The sequence below is a fragment of the Heptranchias perlo genome, chromosome 27, assembly GCF_035084215.1.
Source record: "Heptranchias perlo isolate sHepPer1 chromosome 27, sHepPer1.hap1, whole genome shotgun sequence".
Taxonomy (NCBI): Eukaryota; Metazoa; Chordata; class Chondrichthyes; order Hexanchiformes; family Hexanchidae; genus Heptranchias; species Heptranchias perlo.
In genome coordinates, this window is record NC_090351.1 from 17,032,890 (window position 1) to 17,045,801 (window position 12,912).

At 39.2% G+C, this 12,912-nt stretch overlaps 1 protein-coding gene across 1 annotated transcript; it reads left to right on the forward strand.

Annotated features, from left to right (window-relative positions):
• Positions 1-2,048: 2,048 nt before the first annotated feature.
• LOC137344435 (pleckstrin homology-like domain family A member 2) lies at positions 2,049-10,031 on the forward strand. Its single transcript, XM_068007400.1, has 2 exons — positions 2,049-2,632; positions 9,588-10,031. Exon 1 carries the CDS (start codon positions 2,222-2,224, stop codon positions 2,615-2,617), a length of 396 nt encoding a protein of 131 aa, XP_067863501.1. The 5' UTR covers positions 2,049-2,221; the 3' UTR covers positions 2,618-2,632; positions 9,588-10,031.
• Positions 10,032-12,912: the final 2,881 nt, after the last annotated feature.

The window sequence follows — 12,912 nt, forward strand, 5'->3', positions numbered from 1 at the left end:
AATTATCTTTGTTTTCCTCATAATCAGTCAAGAGCTTTGAAATGCATTGGGATGCTTTGAGGATTTGAAAGGTAATATATAAATGCAAGTTCTTTCTTTAAATTTCAAAACAACACGATTTATTCATTGTTCACCTGCTGTCACATATTAAACAATTCTTAAACTCTTAACAATTCACAGTGCACACAAATAATGTATCTATCTTCCACACATTCACACATACTTCCTGCAATAAATCCACTTATGCCAAGTGGACTTTCTCCTCGGTAACTTTGAATAATTTCAATAATGTAATAACATTCTGTACCCTTAAATTTAGAATGTCATTGCCCGATCACTTGAAATGGCAATTATCTTATATCCCAGAGAGTGAACTTATTAACCTACTTTCATTAACTATTCACTTGGTATCCTTTTTAATATTTGTTTCCTGTCTTAAACACCATCAATAGGATCATATCTATCGCTGATCATTAAGGTTATGTGAGTGGTAAATACTAGGCAGTTGTACACACTAATCCCATAGGCAATAGCATGTATTAATAGGCCAGCTATAGTACACATTGATCTGAAGTGACTTTGACTTTGCATTAATGCAAACTCTGTAAGAATTCAGGCACAAAGTCACTTGGATTTGTCAACTCTAAGCCATTCTGTACAGTTGGTGATCTGACAGTGGTACCAGTGGCATAATTATGCCTTTAGTACACTTAAAGTTAGGCCATCCAGTGGAACATTCCTACAGTGCAATCGTGACTGCATTTCAACAAAAAAAGTGTTTCTATAGTGCCTTTCCCGGCCTCAGAATTTCCCAGAGAGCTCTCTGGGAAATCCTGAGGCCGGGAAAGGCACTATAGAAATGTAAGTTCTTCTATAAAACGGAATAATGAAATGAAATAGTTTAATAACCAGAAACAAGTCTCCAGAATTTTGCTAGCAATTCTACCTCAGTTTTGCATTAGCAGTAAATGAAACAAAATAGTCAAGGAAGCCCCATAACCTGTAAACCATGTTTCAGGGGGTATTGTCTTATAATTTGACTAAAGCAGAATTTATTAAAAAGGGGAAGTTACAGGCTCAAAAGATCGGTTATTTACAGAAAGCAGCTATAGAAGCGCCTGGGCACTAAATAAAGTCTCAAAGAGAAAGAGGGACGCCCAGTACTGCAGAAAGCAGAGCCAGTAACCCCAAAAGAGTGAAGGTGGGTCATAATAAATGACCTTAAAGCAAGGGCAATTGTAGAATTATGCCGCTGAAGCAGCAGAAAGGCAATTAGTCACACTTTACCATCTCACGAGCAAGGACGAGAGCACATCATCCGGGTCTTCGGTTGATCCAACACACAATTTTGCTCTCAGAAGCTCAGAGAGTGAAGGAATCTGGAAAGTAAGTGAATGAACCCAGCCCGCTGAATGAATATACCTTCCAAGTAAATGAGGAGCAGCGGCCCCAGATGACAGACTGGGGTAAACGCCTGGCCAGAAATAAAAACATAGTACAGGCACAGAGGGAGATGGGCAGGATGTTAGAATGAATATATAAATATATATATGGCATTTTACATCAGCTTTTATACAGCTCAGAATCCGTGCTCGTCTAATTTGAAATAAAAACAGAAAATGCTGGATTTTGCTCTCTAATTCGGACCAATTAGAAACATTGGAAATTGATTTTTTATATAAAGCCCTCTTAGTGGTTACGAAAAATTGCTCACATTGAAACAAGTGTGAGGAAGCCAATGCTATCAAACCAGATGTAATATCTCCGCATTTCATTTTGCAAATATAAGGAACATTTACATAATTTACAATGTTACGGGGGATATAGCTGTAAGAGAGTGACGTAAAAGACTAAAGAGATGGACTGTCCCTTTTCAGAAACAGATGATGGTACCAAATGTTCCCAAACCTCAGTCACACAGTTTTGCCGGTATTTCCCCCAGTCTGCCAATATTTCCTTAATGACTAACTGCTGCGTAGGAGCAAGCCTTTGATCTTGGTAACGTCAGAGGAGGGTTGGGCGAAGAAATGCTGAATTGAATAAAAAGCCATCTGGGCATGTTGCAACAGATCCCAGGCAGCAGACTAGCACAGATTGGAGGAGGGGGAGAGAGAGAGAGAGAGAAATAAAGAAATGAACTAGAAAGATCCATCATCCCAAGTTCTTAGCACAGCTAACATTACAGTGAAAGGGAAGAGTGTCCGAATCACAATCAGACAGCATGTCTGAAATGAATGGTCAAAACATCCTAAAGGAAGGGTTGTTGGAGAAAAGGAGCGACGGCTTGCTGCAGCTGTGGAAGAGGAAAAACTGCGTCCTGACAGACGAAGGACTGTGCATCCACGACCCGAAAACAAGTCGATCGAAATGCAAGGTGCTGCCCTTTGAAAACATGAAGACGGTGGATTGCGTGGAGAGGAAAGGCAGATATGTCTATTTCACCATCGTGATGGCAGATACCAAGGAAATCGACTTCAGGTGCCTGGAGGACACGACGTGGAATGCAGAGATCACCCTGGGGATGGTGCAGTTTAAAAACCGTCAGGCGATCCAGTCTGTGAAATCCAGACAGCTGGCGCACATCTGCACGCCAACAGCCATCAGCACAATGTCCTGATCCGACCACGCGAAGGTGAGTTGATAGATCTCTTGAAAGAGTCCTTACTTTATCAACACATCATCAGATTGCTGGATTCCCCTAATGAAACCTGCACTTCGTTTTCTAATAAGCGCGGAAATGAATGAAAAAATATGAATACAGTTAAACGATAAGTGAACTTGATCAACAGGCGATCGTCACGCTAGGTAGTCACTGACAAGTTTAAAATACTATTCCTATCATTGAGCAACAAACTCACAAGACTTGAACAGAATATTGTGGAGCTCACAATAGTATCAAATTATTGCACTAATATGAAAGAGTCGAAATTTAGTGTCTGTTAGTTCGTAAAGAAATAATCAAGAAACGCTACTGCCGGTATCGTGTAGATATTTTGTTATTTTAGGATCGGGGGAAATTTTTGCTAAGGTTATTGGTTTAGCTTCACACACCCTGGAACCTGATTTTTAATGAATTGGTACCATTTTAAGAAAACATGTGTAATAATTGTAGATAACAAAAGACTACAGCTTTGGGCAATTGATACCAGTGACAACCAGAAAACAATAAATTCTACAGGATTGGATCCCAGTAAAGAAATATGAGAAATAATGAAGATTTAGTTAAAAAGAAAACTCATTTGAATTAAGTGCATCTGTATAAGTGAGCTTTTTTTCAAGAATCGTAACAAAGATTGTTAATTTGATTGTAGAACCACATTGTGAATTCAATACTTTAAAATTATTGCTTAGATATAGGACAGAAAGATTGCCCTTGATGTAAGTATAAACATACTGAGATATGCTCTAAGTACAAGTTTCAATCTATAGCTACGACCAGCCAAATCTCTTGATTGTGAAATATGTTTATAATATATACAATGTACATGTAAGTTATTTCAATAATATGCAATGATTGCATGCCACACATCTGTTACTTGTTCATTAATCACGCAAACCACAAATGGACAACAAACATGGAGCTTCTGAAAAAAATTGTATTAAGGAAGTTTTATTTTAACCTCAGCTTCTTTCAACTCTTTTTCTCATCATTACAAATAAAGGGAACAGTATTTGCTGAATCATCATGAGTACCAGTTTTCTAAAGTACTGACCGCAACTACTGATTTAAAAAAAGGCCACAGTTTTCTGACCTTGCACAGGAACCAACAGGAAGAAACATTTCTGCCACATATTACCAATGATACCAGATAGAAGGAACAAATACAAGACTGTCATCTAATCTTTGGTTTAGATGATATTCATAAACCACTCAAGCTTCAATCTCATGTGTTCTGGCATCACCTGAAACCCCCAATTAGATCACAACCTTTTAAGCAATCCCTGCTCCCAATATTTTATATTTAAATAAAGCATTGAGTAACTTAACAGAAATTGCTTTATATCCTCAGATATTAATGATGTAGGTTCATATTTGCAATTGTTTATGCTGTGGTATAATTTTTCTACTGAAAAGAAATTGTCAGGATGCCACAATACTCAAAAGACCCATGTAATTGTTCTGTGCAATAGTAGTAACAAACAGGTTAACTGGTCATTTATCTCATTGCTGTTTGTGGGACGTTGCTGTGCGCAAGGCGGCTGCTGTATTAGCCTAGAAACATAATTCATTGGCTGTGAAGTGCACTGAGGCATTCTGAGGATGTGAAAAGCGCCATATAAATTCAAGCGTTTACTTAATGTGCTAGTATGAACCTCCTCTGCTATTTAAACAAGGTGTTAAACTCATTAAAACAAACAAGTTAACATTTTAATAAAATACTGAACAGAAGAATTTCATACCAGCATGCTAATACATATATTATTAATATCACAAGGGATGATTTCAAGACATCTATTTCTTTTATGCTTAGATGAATAATGATAGTAAAGCACATTTCATAGAAATCCATTAAGAAGAATCCAACCTAATTATATATATTTTAATTATTTAGAATGATATGTATAGGGTTACTTAGAATGGTACTTTAATGATGAGAGTTGTAACAACAATGATCTGCCATTAAAACCCAAGGAGTAGCCTATCGTTAACTGTGAACGAACTGAAAGTTCACCTGCTCTAATTTTTTGCCTTCATCTCTTTAAGGCACTGTCTTATACTGTACTATTTTTCCATTGTGCCATCAGGCCTTTATTAGCTCACCCAAATTCTTGATGTGTGAACTGAGACAATAACTGTTTTGCTAGCACCACTGACTGCCAATGAATAGGTCTCGTGCACCTTCCTGGTGGCCAGCCGAAACAAATCTGGCAGGTTTACCATGCAGCCGGCTGCATTAGACCTGTGCATTGTGAACCAAAGGCACAGCACAAGTCTCAATAGTATAAAAGGAGCTATAGCCTTCAAGCTATTCAACAGTGTTGCATGAGGCATCATAGCCAAACCTGATTCTATCCTTATTCAATATCCAATGAGAAAAGCAAAAGGAGAACTAACCCCTTTGTCCATTATGTTTCAACATGGGGGAACCCAGGTCTAAATTGAACACATTGAGTTGGAGCCAAATTATTCCAGCACAAAGCATCTTTTTAAATAGAAAGCCACCAGTTATACCTAATTTAATTTTTGACAAGACTGTATAATTTGAAAGGTAATGCCTTTGATGTTGTGTACAATAGCTCCTTTAGTACTTAAAAGGATCAGACAACATTGTGTGAACTTAGCATTAACTAACTGGTTTCTTCATGTCAATTGTGGGTGGCATACACACCCATAGTTATATCGTGCAATATTGCTTCAAGACCCTCCCTGTAATTAGGTACTATTGACATTGTGTGTCATAATAGCTTTTAGTCATATTGTACTTGTTACATTAATAGAAATAACCTTGGAGGACTTTATCTTTGAAAATTGTTATCTGGTGCTTAGGATAGTCAGCTTCATTGGGATCTGAATAGTGTCAACTATGATGCCATGTCTCCAGTCTCAGTGCCGGAATGGATTGCTTTGAACGTGGCTGAACATGGAAACAGATTGGCACTTTTATGCCAGTGTCATATTTTATAAGTAATTTGTTACCAATCATGATTGTATTTCCCAACATGAGTCGTGTTCAAATTTCATTGATCAAGTGTTGTGCATGATGGAAGGAAAAATGCGTGTGCAGCTGAGAACCACAGAACGACTTCAAAAACTTGGCACTACTTTTTCTTGTGGCCCAGGTTCTTGACAGTTTGTTAGTGTTCCAAGCCACACATCATCAGTTTGATTAGTTTTGCTGTCTAAACAAAACAAATTGTTTCAAACTAGGGAGTAGAGTACTGTAGTACATCTTGCCACATCTGAGACTTGGGTATAAATCCAGTCTGGACAGATTATCCATTTAATAGTAGAAAGGTGTGCAATATGATCTACAATTTCTAACTTGCAAGTCATTGCTAAAATGACAAATAGTGTGTGGAGTAAGTATTGAGGAGGTGGAGGAAATCTTCATCTGTGCAATACTGATAGAAAAACTTTAATGTAAACAAGTAACTACTTGACGATGAAAATATTTTTATTACTTAAAAATTGCAGCATATTCCAGACTGGATGCTCTTTAGTGTATCCAGGGATATCTAACATACAAGCCTGAAATTTCAGAGGGCAATGTTTCTTTAAGGATTTCAAGTGAAAGAGGTCTTGGTTCAATTCCCAGCATATAGTTTACAGCAAATGAAATTTCCATGCAATCTACTGTAAATCATTTTCTATCAAACCTGCAGTAATTGTGATACAAAACAGCACCATACTCTTATGTGAACATAATTTAGCATTGGTTCCACATCACTGGAATTGTCAAAAATTCTACAGCTGTCACCAGAAGGATAAAAATTTATCTATAAAAATACATGAGCCTAGAAATTCCTATTGGTGCTACTGGGATGAATGCTTCATGTATTTGTATAACATTCCTTGGTTTATTATCTTAGAGGCGTTAACCTGTTTAAAATAAACAAGTTAATATTTATGTTAAAATATGGGACAATGAACACATCAAGGGTTGATCTGCCAATATTGGCAATACTAATTTCTAGGTTAATAAGGGTACATTATATCAAGTAAGATTCCAAATATATCATTAAAGGTTATAATCTAATGTTACATTTCAAATCAGCATTGTTTTTATGGGTTGTGACATATAAACCTTGTGACAGCCGTAACTCACTTATTTCAATCTGTTATTTTCTATAGCTCCATAAGCAGCATCAATCAGATTTAAAGGAGCTGTAATATTGACACTAATTCAACCATCTTGCTTTGAAACTCCCATCAGTAACCAAAGTGTTACTATGGTTCAGTAGAAGCTGTACTGAGACTGGGAGTGTAGTGTATTGTTAGGGAAATATAGAAGATGCATCAATACAACAAGACTTTCCATACCTGATGTGAGGTTGGTTACTACTGTATGACAAATGGGGAGGGTGTGGGGAGATTCATTTCCTGATACTATCATTTAGAACCTTGATAAGCAAACATTCAAAAACACAGTCAAATAATATTACCTTATTGATTTATTCACACATTGCCTTGCCCTAACACATCTGAGGTGACCAGAATGCAATGTCTGCCAGCAGGTACAGTTACATTTGATACATTGATATAAGCTTTACAGATCCAAGGCCCTTGCCTTATTACTGTTTGCATGCAGTGAAACCTCAAAGTGCAGGTCCAATAATTTCAGCTAAGGTGATTAAGCTTCCATTTTGTGTTTTATTCTGTAACATTTCTAAACTTAACACCTTAATAAAGTAAAATAAACAAAAATAGTCAAAGCAATATACACGCAGTGCTGACAGAGAGAAAATATATGCCAGTGTCATATTTTATAAGTAATTTGTTACCAATTTTTCACCTCACAAACTTAATAATGGAAGTACTGATAGGTTACATGTAACTCTGATTATACATACACTCAATTGTTTTTTAAATTTCTATCTCACTGAACTTAATAGACTTCACTGTACTTGTATTAATATTTAATAGCTCAGTGGATTGATACAGTTAGAATCATAGAATGGTTACAGCTCAGAAGGAGGCCGTTCGACCCATCGAGCCCGTGCCGGCTCTTTGTAAGAGCAATCCAATTGGTCCCATTCCCCCACTCTTTCCCCATAGCCCTGCAGATTTTTTCCCTTCAAGTATTTACCCAATTCCTTTTTGAAAGCCACAATTGAATCTGCTTCCATCACCCTTTCAGATAACGCATTCCAGATCATAATTACTCGCTGCGTGAAAAGGTTTTTCCTCATGTTGACTTTGGCTCTTTTGCCAATCACCTTAAATCTGTACCCTCTGGTTCTCGACCCATCCGCCGATGAGAACAGTTTCTCTTTATTTACTTTATGTAAACCCTTCATGATTTTGAACACTTCTATCAGATCTCCCCTTAACTCTCTCTGCTCTTAGGAGAACACCCCCAGCTTCTCCAATCTATCCATGTAACTGAAGTCCCTCATCCCTGGAGCTATTCTAGTAAATCTGTTCTGCACCCTCTCCAAGGCCTTCACATCCTTCCTAAAGTGCGGTGCCCAGAATTGGACACAATACTCCAGTTGTGGCTGAACCAGTGTTTTAAAAAAGTTCAATGTAACTGCCTTGCTTTTATACTCTATGCCTCAATTTATAAAGCCTAGGATCCCGTATGCTTTTTTTAACCACTTTTTCAACCTGTCCTCCCACCTTCAAAGATTTGTGCACATATACCCCGGGTCTCTCTGTTCCTGCACCCCCTTTAGAATTGTACCATTTAGTTTATATTACCCCTCCTTATTCTTCCTGCCAAAATGTATCACATCGCACTTCTCTGCATTAAATTTCATCTGCCATATGTCCGCCCATTCCACCAGTCTGTCCATGTCCTCTTGAAGTCTATTACTATCCTCCTCACTGTTTACTACACTTCCACGTTTTGTGTCATCTGCAAATTTTGAAGTTGTGCCCTGTACACCCAAGTCCAAGTCATAAATATATAGTTGATTGTAGGTCATTGAGAAGACAAGGGGAAGCCTCATCAAAGATTTTTGACATAAAGCGATCAATTAGGAGTAATCTCTTGAGAATCTGCTGCCGGTATAGTCTTGCTAGTAATGAACATAGTTTAGTGATAGGGCTCTAACATTACAGCATAACCCTGATTAACCAATTTACTTTCGCCACTATCCAGGGTCTGTGCCGATAATGCAGCGTCAAAAATTTATCACTCCCTTGCAAGTGCAGGATACAGGTTCTTTACTTAAATGAGGTAATGGAAACTCTAACCTAACCCGGATCCTTCTTGCTTTAGCAGGAAATGTCTGGAGTATATACGATACAGTATGCCTGATGTGGTAGTGTAAATCACCAGTATCAGTAAAAAATATAACCTCGCATTTTAGTGAATCTGGTGCTTGAATATGCTCTGAGAATTTTTAGAACAGATCCCTGATTTGTTCGAGCAAGTTGATTTCAGCGGCAGCAGCAGTGAGGACACTAAAATTGGTCTCAAGGGAAAAAATTGTCTCAAGTTTGCACTTCAAAACGTTATCTAGTGACCTCTTCCTGAACATCCGCATGTGTGGGCATTGGGTAAGGACATGATCGAGCTCGGCTGCGATGTCCTCCCATGACCAAATAGCCTGCTGTGGCTTACCATTGAAGCTTGCACATTAATGATAACATACTTGGCTGAGTTATTGGAGAGTGCATTGTGCGAATGGGACCATAATTCTAACAATGAGTCAATGGCCACAGGAGAGATGGGAAGGGAAGAAAATTGGTGAGAGGAAAAAAATCTGAAAGCATCTTGAATAATAGAGTGCCTGTGACACTTTTTCATGGTTACATTGAGCTCTTCTGTTTCAGTATCTGTTTTTGTCTTTGGATTCTCGATATTGCTAGTGTCAGAATTAAAATAATATACATTTCCAACATATTTTTGCTCTGTACCTCCATAAACCCTTGTTTGATGTCTGACTTACATTTTATAACTTAATTCTTTTATCCCTAGGTATCATTGATATGCAGAAGCAATGAACAAATCTTGACCTGCAACCAAACAACACTGAATGGGACAGGATTGATTTTGTGTCTGCAGCCATGACAAGAATACACATCAATTCAACCAAATGACAATCATGAATCAAAACGGATGTATTTTCATGAGAAGGACTGTATTATAATAATCTAGAGAACAGATTCATTATTCACAATACGCTTCTCTGTCTTAATTTTTTAATTATTTATTAAATGACCAATATTCACTGTAGGGATGACTTAATGAAAGTCGTGCATAATGCATTGTAAATTACTGATGCCTACTTTATTTATTGAGATATATTGTCTTTTCAATGCTTGACATTGTGGTTTTACTCTGCCAAATGGGAAACCTTGCAATCTGTATGAAGATTTTTTTGTCTGTTAACCTGTAAATAAAAACAATGATGAATATGAACTAGAACTATTTTGTATTTGACAGCACAATACATCATAGAATACTATGATGACTTCTATGATAATACTATGACTACCAAGATGACTTCTTTTTAAATTGAGGTGAAGGGCCAAGGCCAATTTTACAGGACACTACCAAGGTTAAAGAGAGTAGAAGAGAAGATAAGATGAAGCAAGAAGGAATGGCTAGGTGATGTTGAGTTTGGTTGTTCAAAGATTAAAAAGTATAATAGATCACTAGCTTTTTAGAACCAAAATAACGTACTTAAATGTAGACGGTAAGGGTCTGTGAGTTGCACAGTGCAATATAGGGTTGTGTTTCCTCCCCCTCACACAACCCCAGTGTAAATCAGGTGGTACCTATTTGAAACTCACGTGACTTGAACTTTGCTGAACCCGACTGGATTTCCAGGTTCAGCTCATTATCAGGTGCCTACGCACTGGGCATGATTATTGCCTGGAAGTCAGTGCATGTCCGAGAGTGGGATGTAATTGCATGTTTTAGAGTGGTGGCAGCAGCCTCTGCAGCGAAAGATTTTCTGGCAACTGTTAGAAAGAAAAGGCACTCCATTTTGATGATGAGGCAGTGGAAATCTCTTTGCAGCAATTGCAGCTCGGGGTGAATGTGCCATTGCCCCAAGTTGGCTGTCGGGTGTCCAAAACGATGGGGCACAGTGCTTGGCAGAAGTGGCTGATGTAATGAATGTGACCTGCACTCCCCAAAGGATGTGGGTACAGTGTCATTAAAAAGTTCAATGACCTTACTAGGAGAGGCAAGGTAGGTGACGACTGCACAGTCATCTCATATTATACACTGATACTCTTATTGTTACTCATATGATCTCTTTCCTCCTACTCATGCATTTCATTACTGTGTCTCCATTTTCCCAGTGCCATTTAGGCTACTCTGTGCATCTCCTTGCAACTCCTGTTCCCAGAACTGCCTTCTTCAGAAGAGACCTGCACTAGACAAGGTCCTGCTAATTCCTTCCATTATAAAACCTGCAGATCAGTGTACTTCCAAAACCTATTGATAGCTCCTGGACATGTGGGTTTTGAGATAAGATTGGCCATCTGTGGCAATTATGCAATGCATGCCTCCACCTATGTTGAAGACAGCACTTAAACAAGAGGGAGATTATAACGATGGCAGGAGGTCTGATGAAGCTATACATCATCCCTTCTCTTTTGAGGAGTAGATCTCTAAATTCAAAGATGAGACTTGGATGAAGAAACTGGAGATGGGGAAGCAGGAGGCATAGCTCAGGGTTTGTCCCACACTTATCCTTTCTTCACCATCCATTCATTACACAATCACTTACACCAAAGCTTGCATTGATCAGCAGCTCCATACCAGAACTTGAATGAAGCCCATTTGCCAACAAGTTGTAATGAAGACTTGTTGGGAACCCTTTTCCTTTTTTTGTGGCAGAAAAGGCTATGGCATGGCCTCCTCAGCTGTAGTCACCTCCCAAGGCACCATGTCACTCAATCTTCCTCTACCAAGCAACAGTAGAGGTACACCCATCCCAGAGGTTTTAGCCAGTCAGTTTGATGGGAACATATTGGGTGAACCAGTGAGCATAAGGAGATGGAATTGGCATAGGAGGAGCAGGAAATGCCTAGCTGTAGGGTCATTTTGCATCCATCCACAGCTGATGAGTGCAGGGATCCTGATCTTGCAAACTAGTCCTTGCAAACTGCAGCCCTATCTTCAACCTCCCTTTCCTCTACAAAGTCTTTTGACATGTCCCCTCCCAAAACCATGCCCATCTTTCCTACATCTCTACATTTAAACCTTTCCAATCAGGTTTCCGCCTCTGCCACAGCACTGAAATGGCCTTAAGCAAAGTTTCAAATGACATAATCTGTAACTGTGACCATGATGTCCTATCACTCCTTATCCTTCTCGACCTGCCTACAGATTTGACATGGTTGACCACACCATCCTCCCCCAATGTTTCTCCTCCGTTGTCTAGCTGAGTGGAACTGCCTTCACCTGGTTCCACTCTTACCTATCCAATTGCAGCCAGAGAAACTCCTACAATTGTTTCTCTTTCTGCCCCTGCACCATTACCTCTGGAATCCCCTCATATTTCTCACCCATATGCTGCCCTTCGGCGACATCATACGAAGACACAACGTCAGTTTCCACATGTACACTGACGACACCCAGTTCTACCTCATCACCACCACTCTATTGCTTGTCCGATATGCAGTCCTGGATAAGCTACAATTTCCTTCAATTAAACATTGGGAAGATCGAAACCATTTACTTTCATCCCCTCCACTAATTCCATTCCCAAGTCATTTAGCCTGGCTACTGTCTCAGGCTAAAACAGACTGTTTGCAAGCTGAGCATCCTATTTGACTCTGACCCTCTCCATTACAAAGACCGCCTACTTCCACCTCTGTAACATTGCCTATCTCTGCCCCTGCAGCAGCCTATCTGCTACTGAAACCCTCATCCATGCTTTTGTTACCTCTAGACTCGACTATTCCAATGCTCTCCTGGCAGCCTCCCATCTTCTACCCTTCATAAACTTGAGCTCATCCAAAACTCTGCTGCCCATATCCTAACCTGCATCAAGTCCTGTTCACCCATCTCCCCTCCGCTCGCTGACCTACATTGGCTCCCAGTCCACCAATGCCTCAATTTTAAAATTCTCATCCTTGTGTTCAAATTTCTCCATGGCTTTGCCCCTCCCTATTGCTGTAATTTGCTCCAGCCCTAGAATCCTCCAAGAATTTTCTATGATCCTTCAATTTGTGCATCCCCCACTGCCTTCGCCCCCATCATTGGCGGCTGTGCTTTCAGCTGTCTAGGCCATAAGCTCTGGAATTTCCTCCATAAACCTCTCCACCTCTCCTTCTTTAAGATG

Excerpts from the sequence above, each read along its gene's own strand:
- LOC137344435 (XM_068007400.1), top strand. The coding sequence starts at position 2,222 with ATGTCTGAAATGAATGGTCAAAACATCCTAAAGGAAGGGTTGTTGGAG.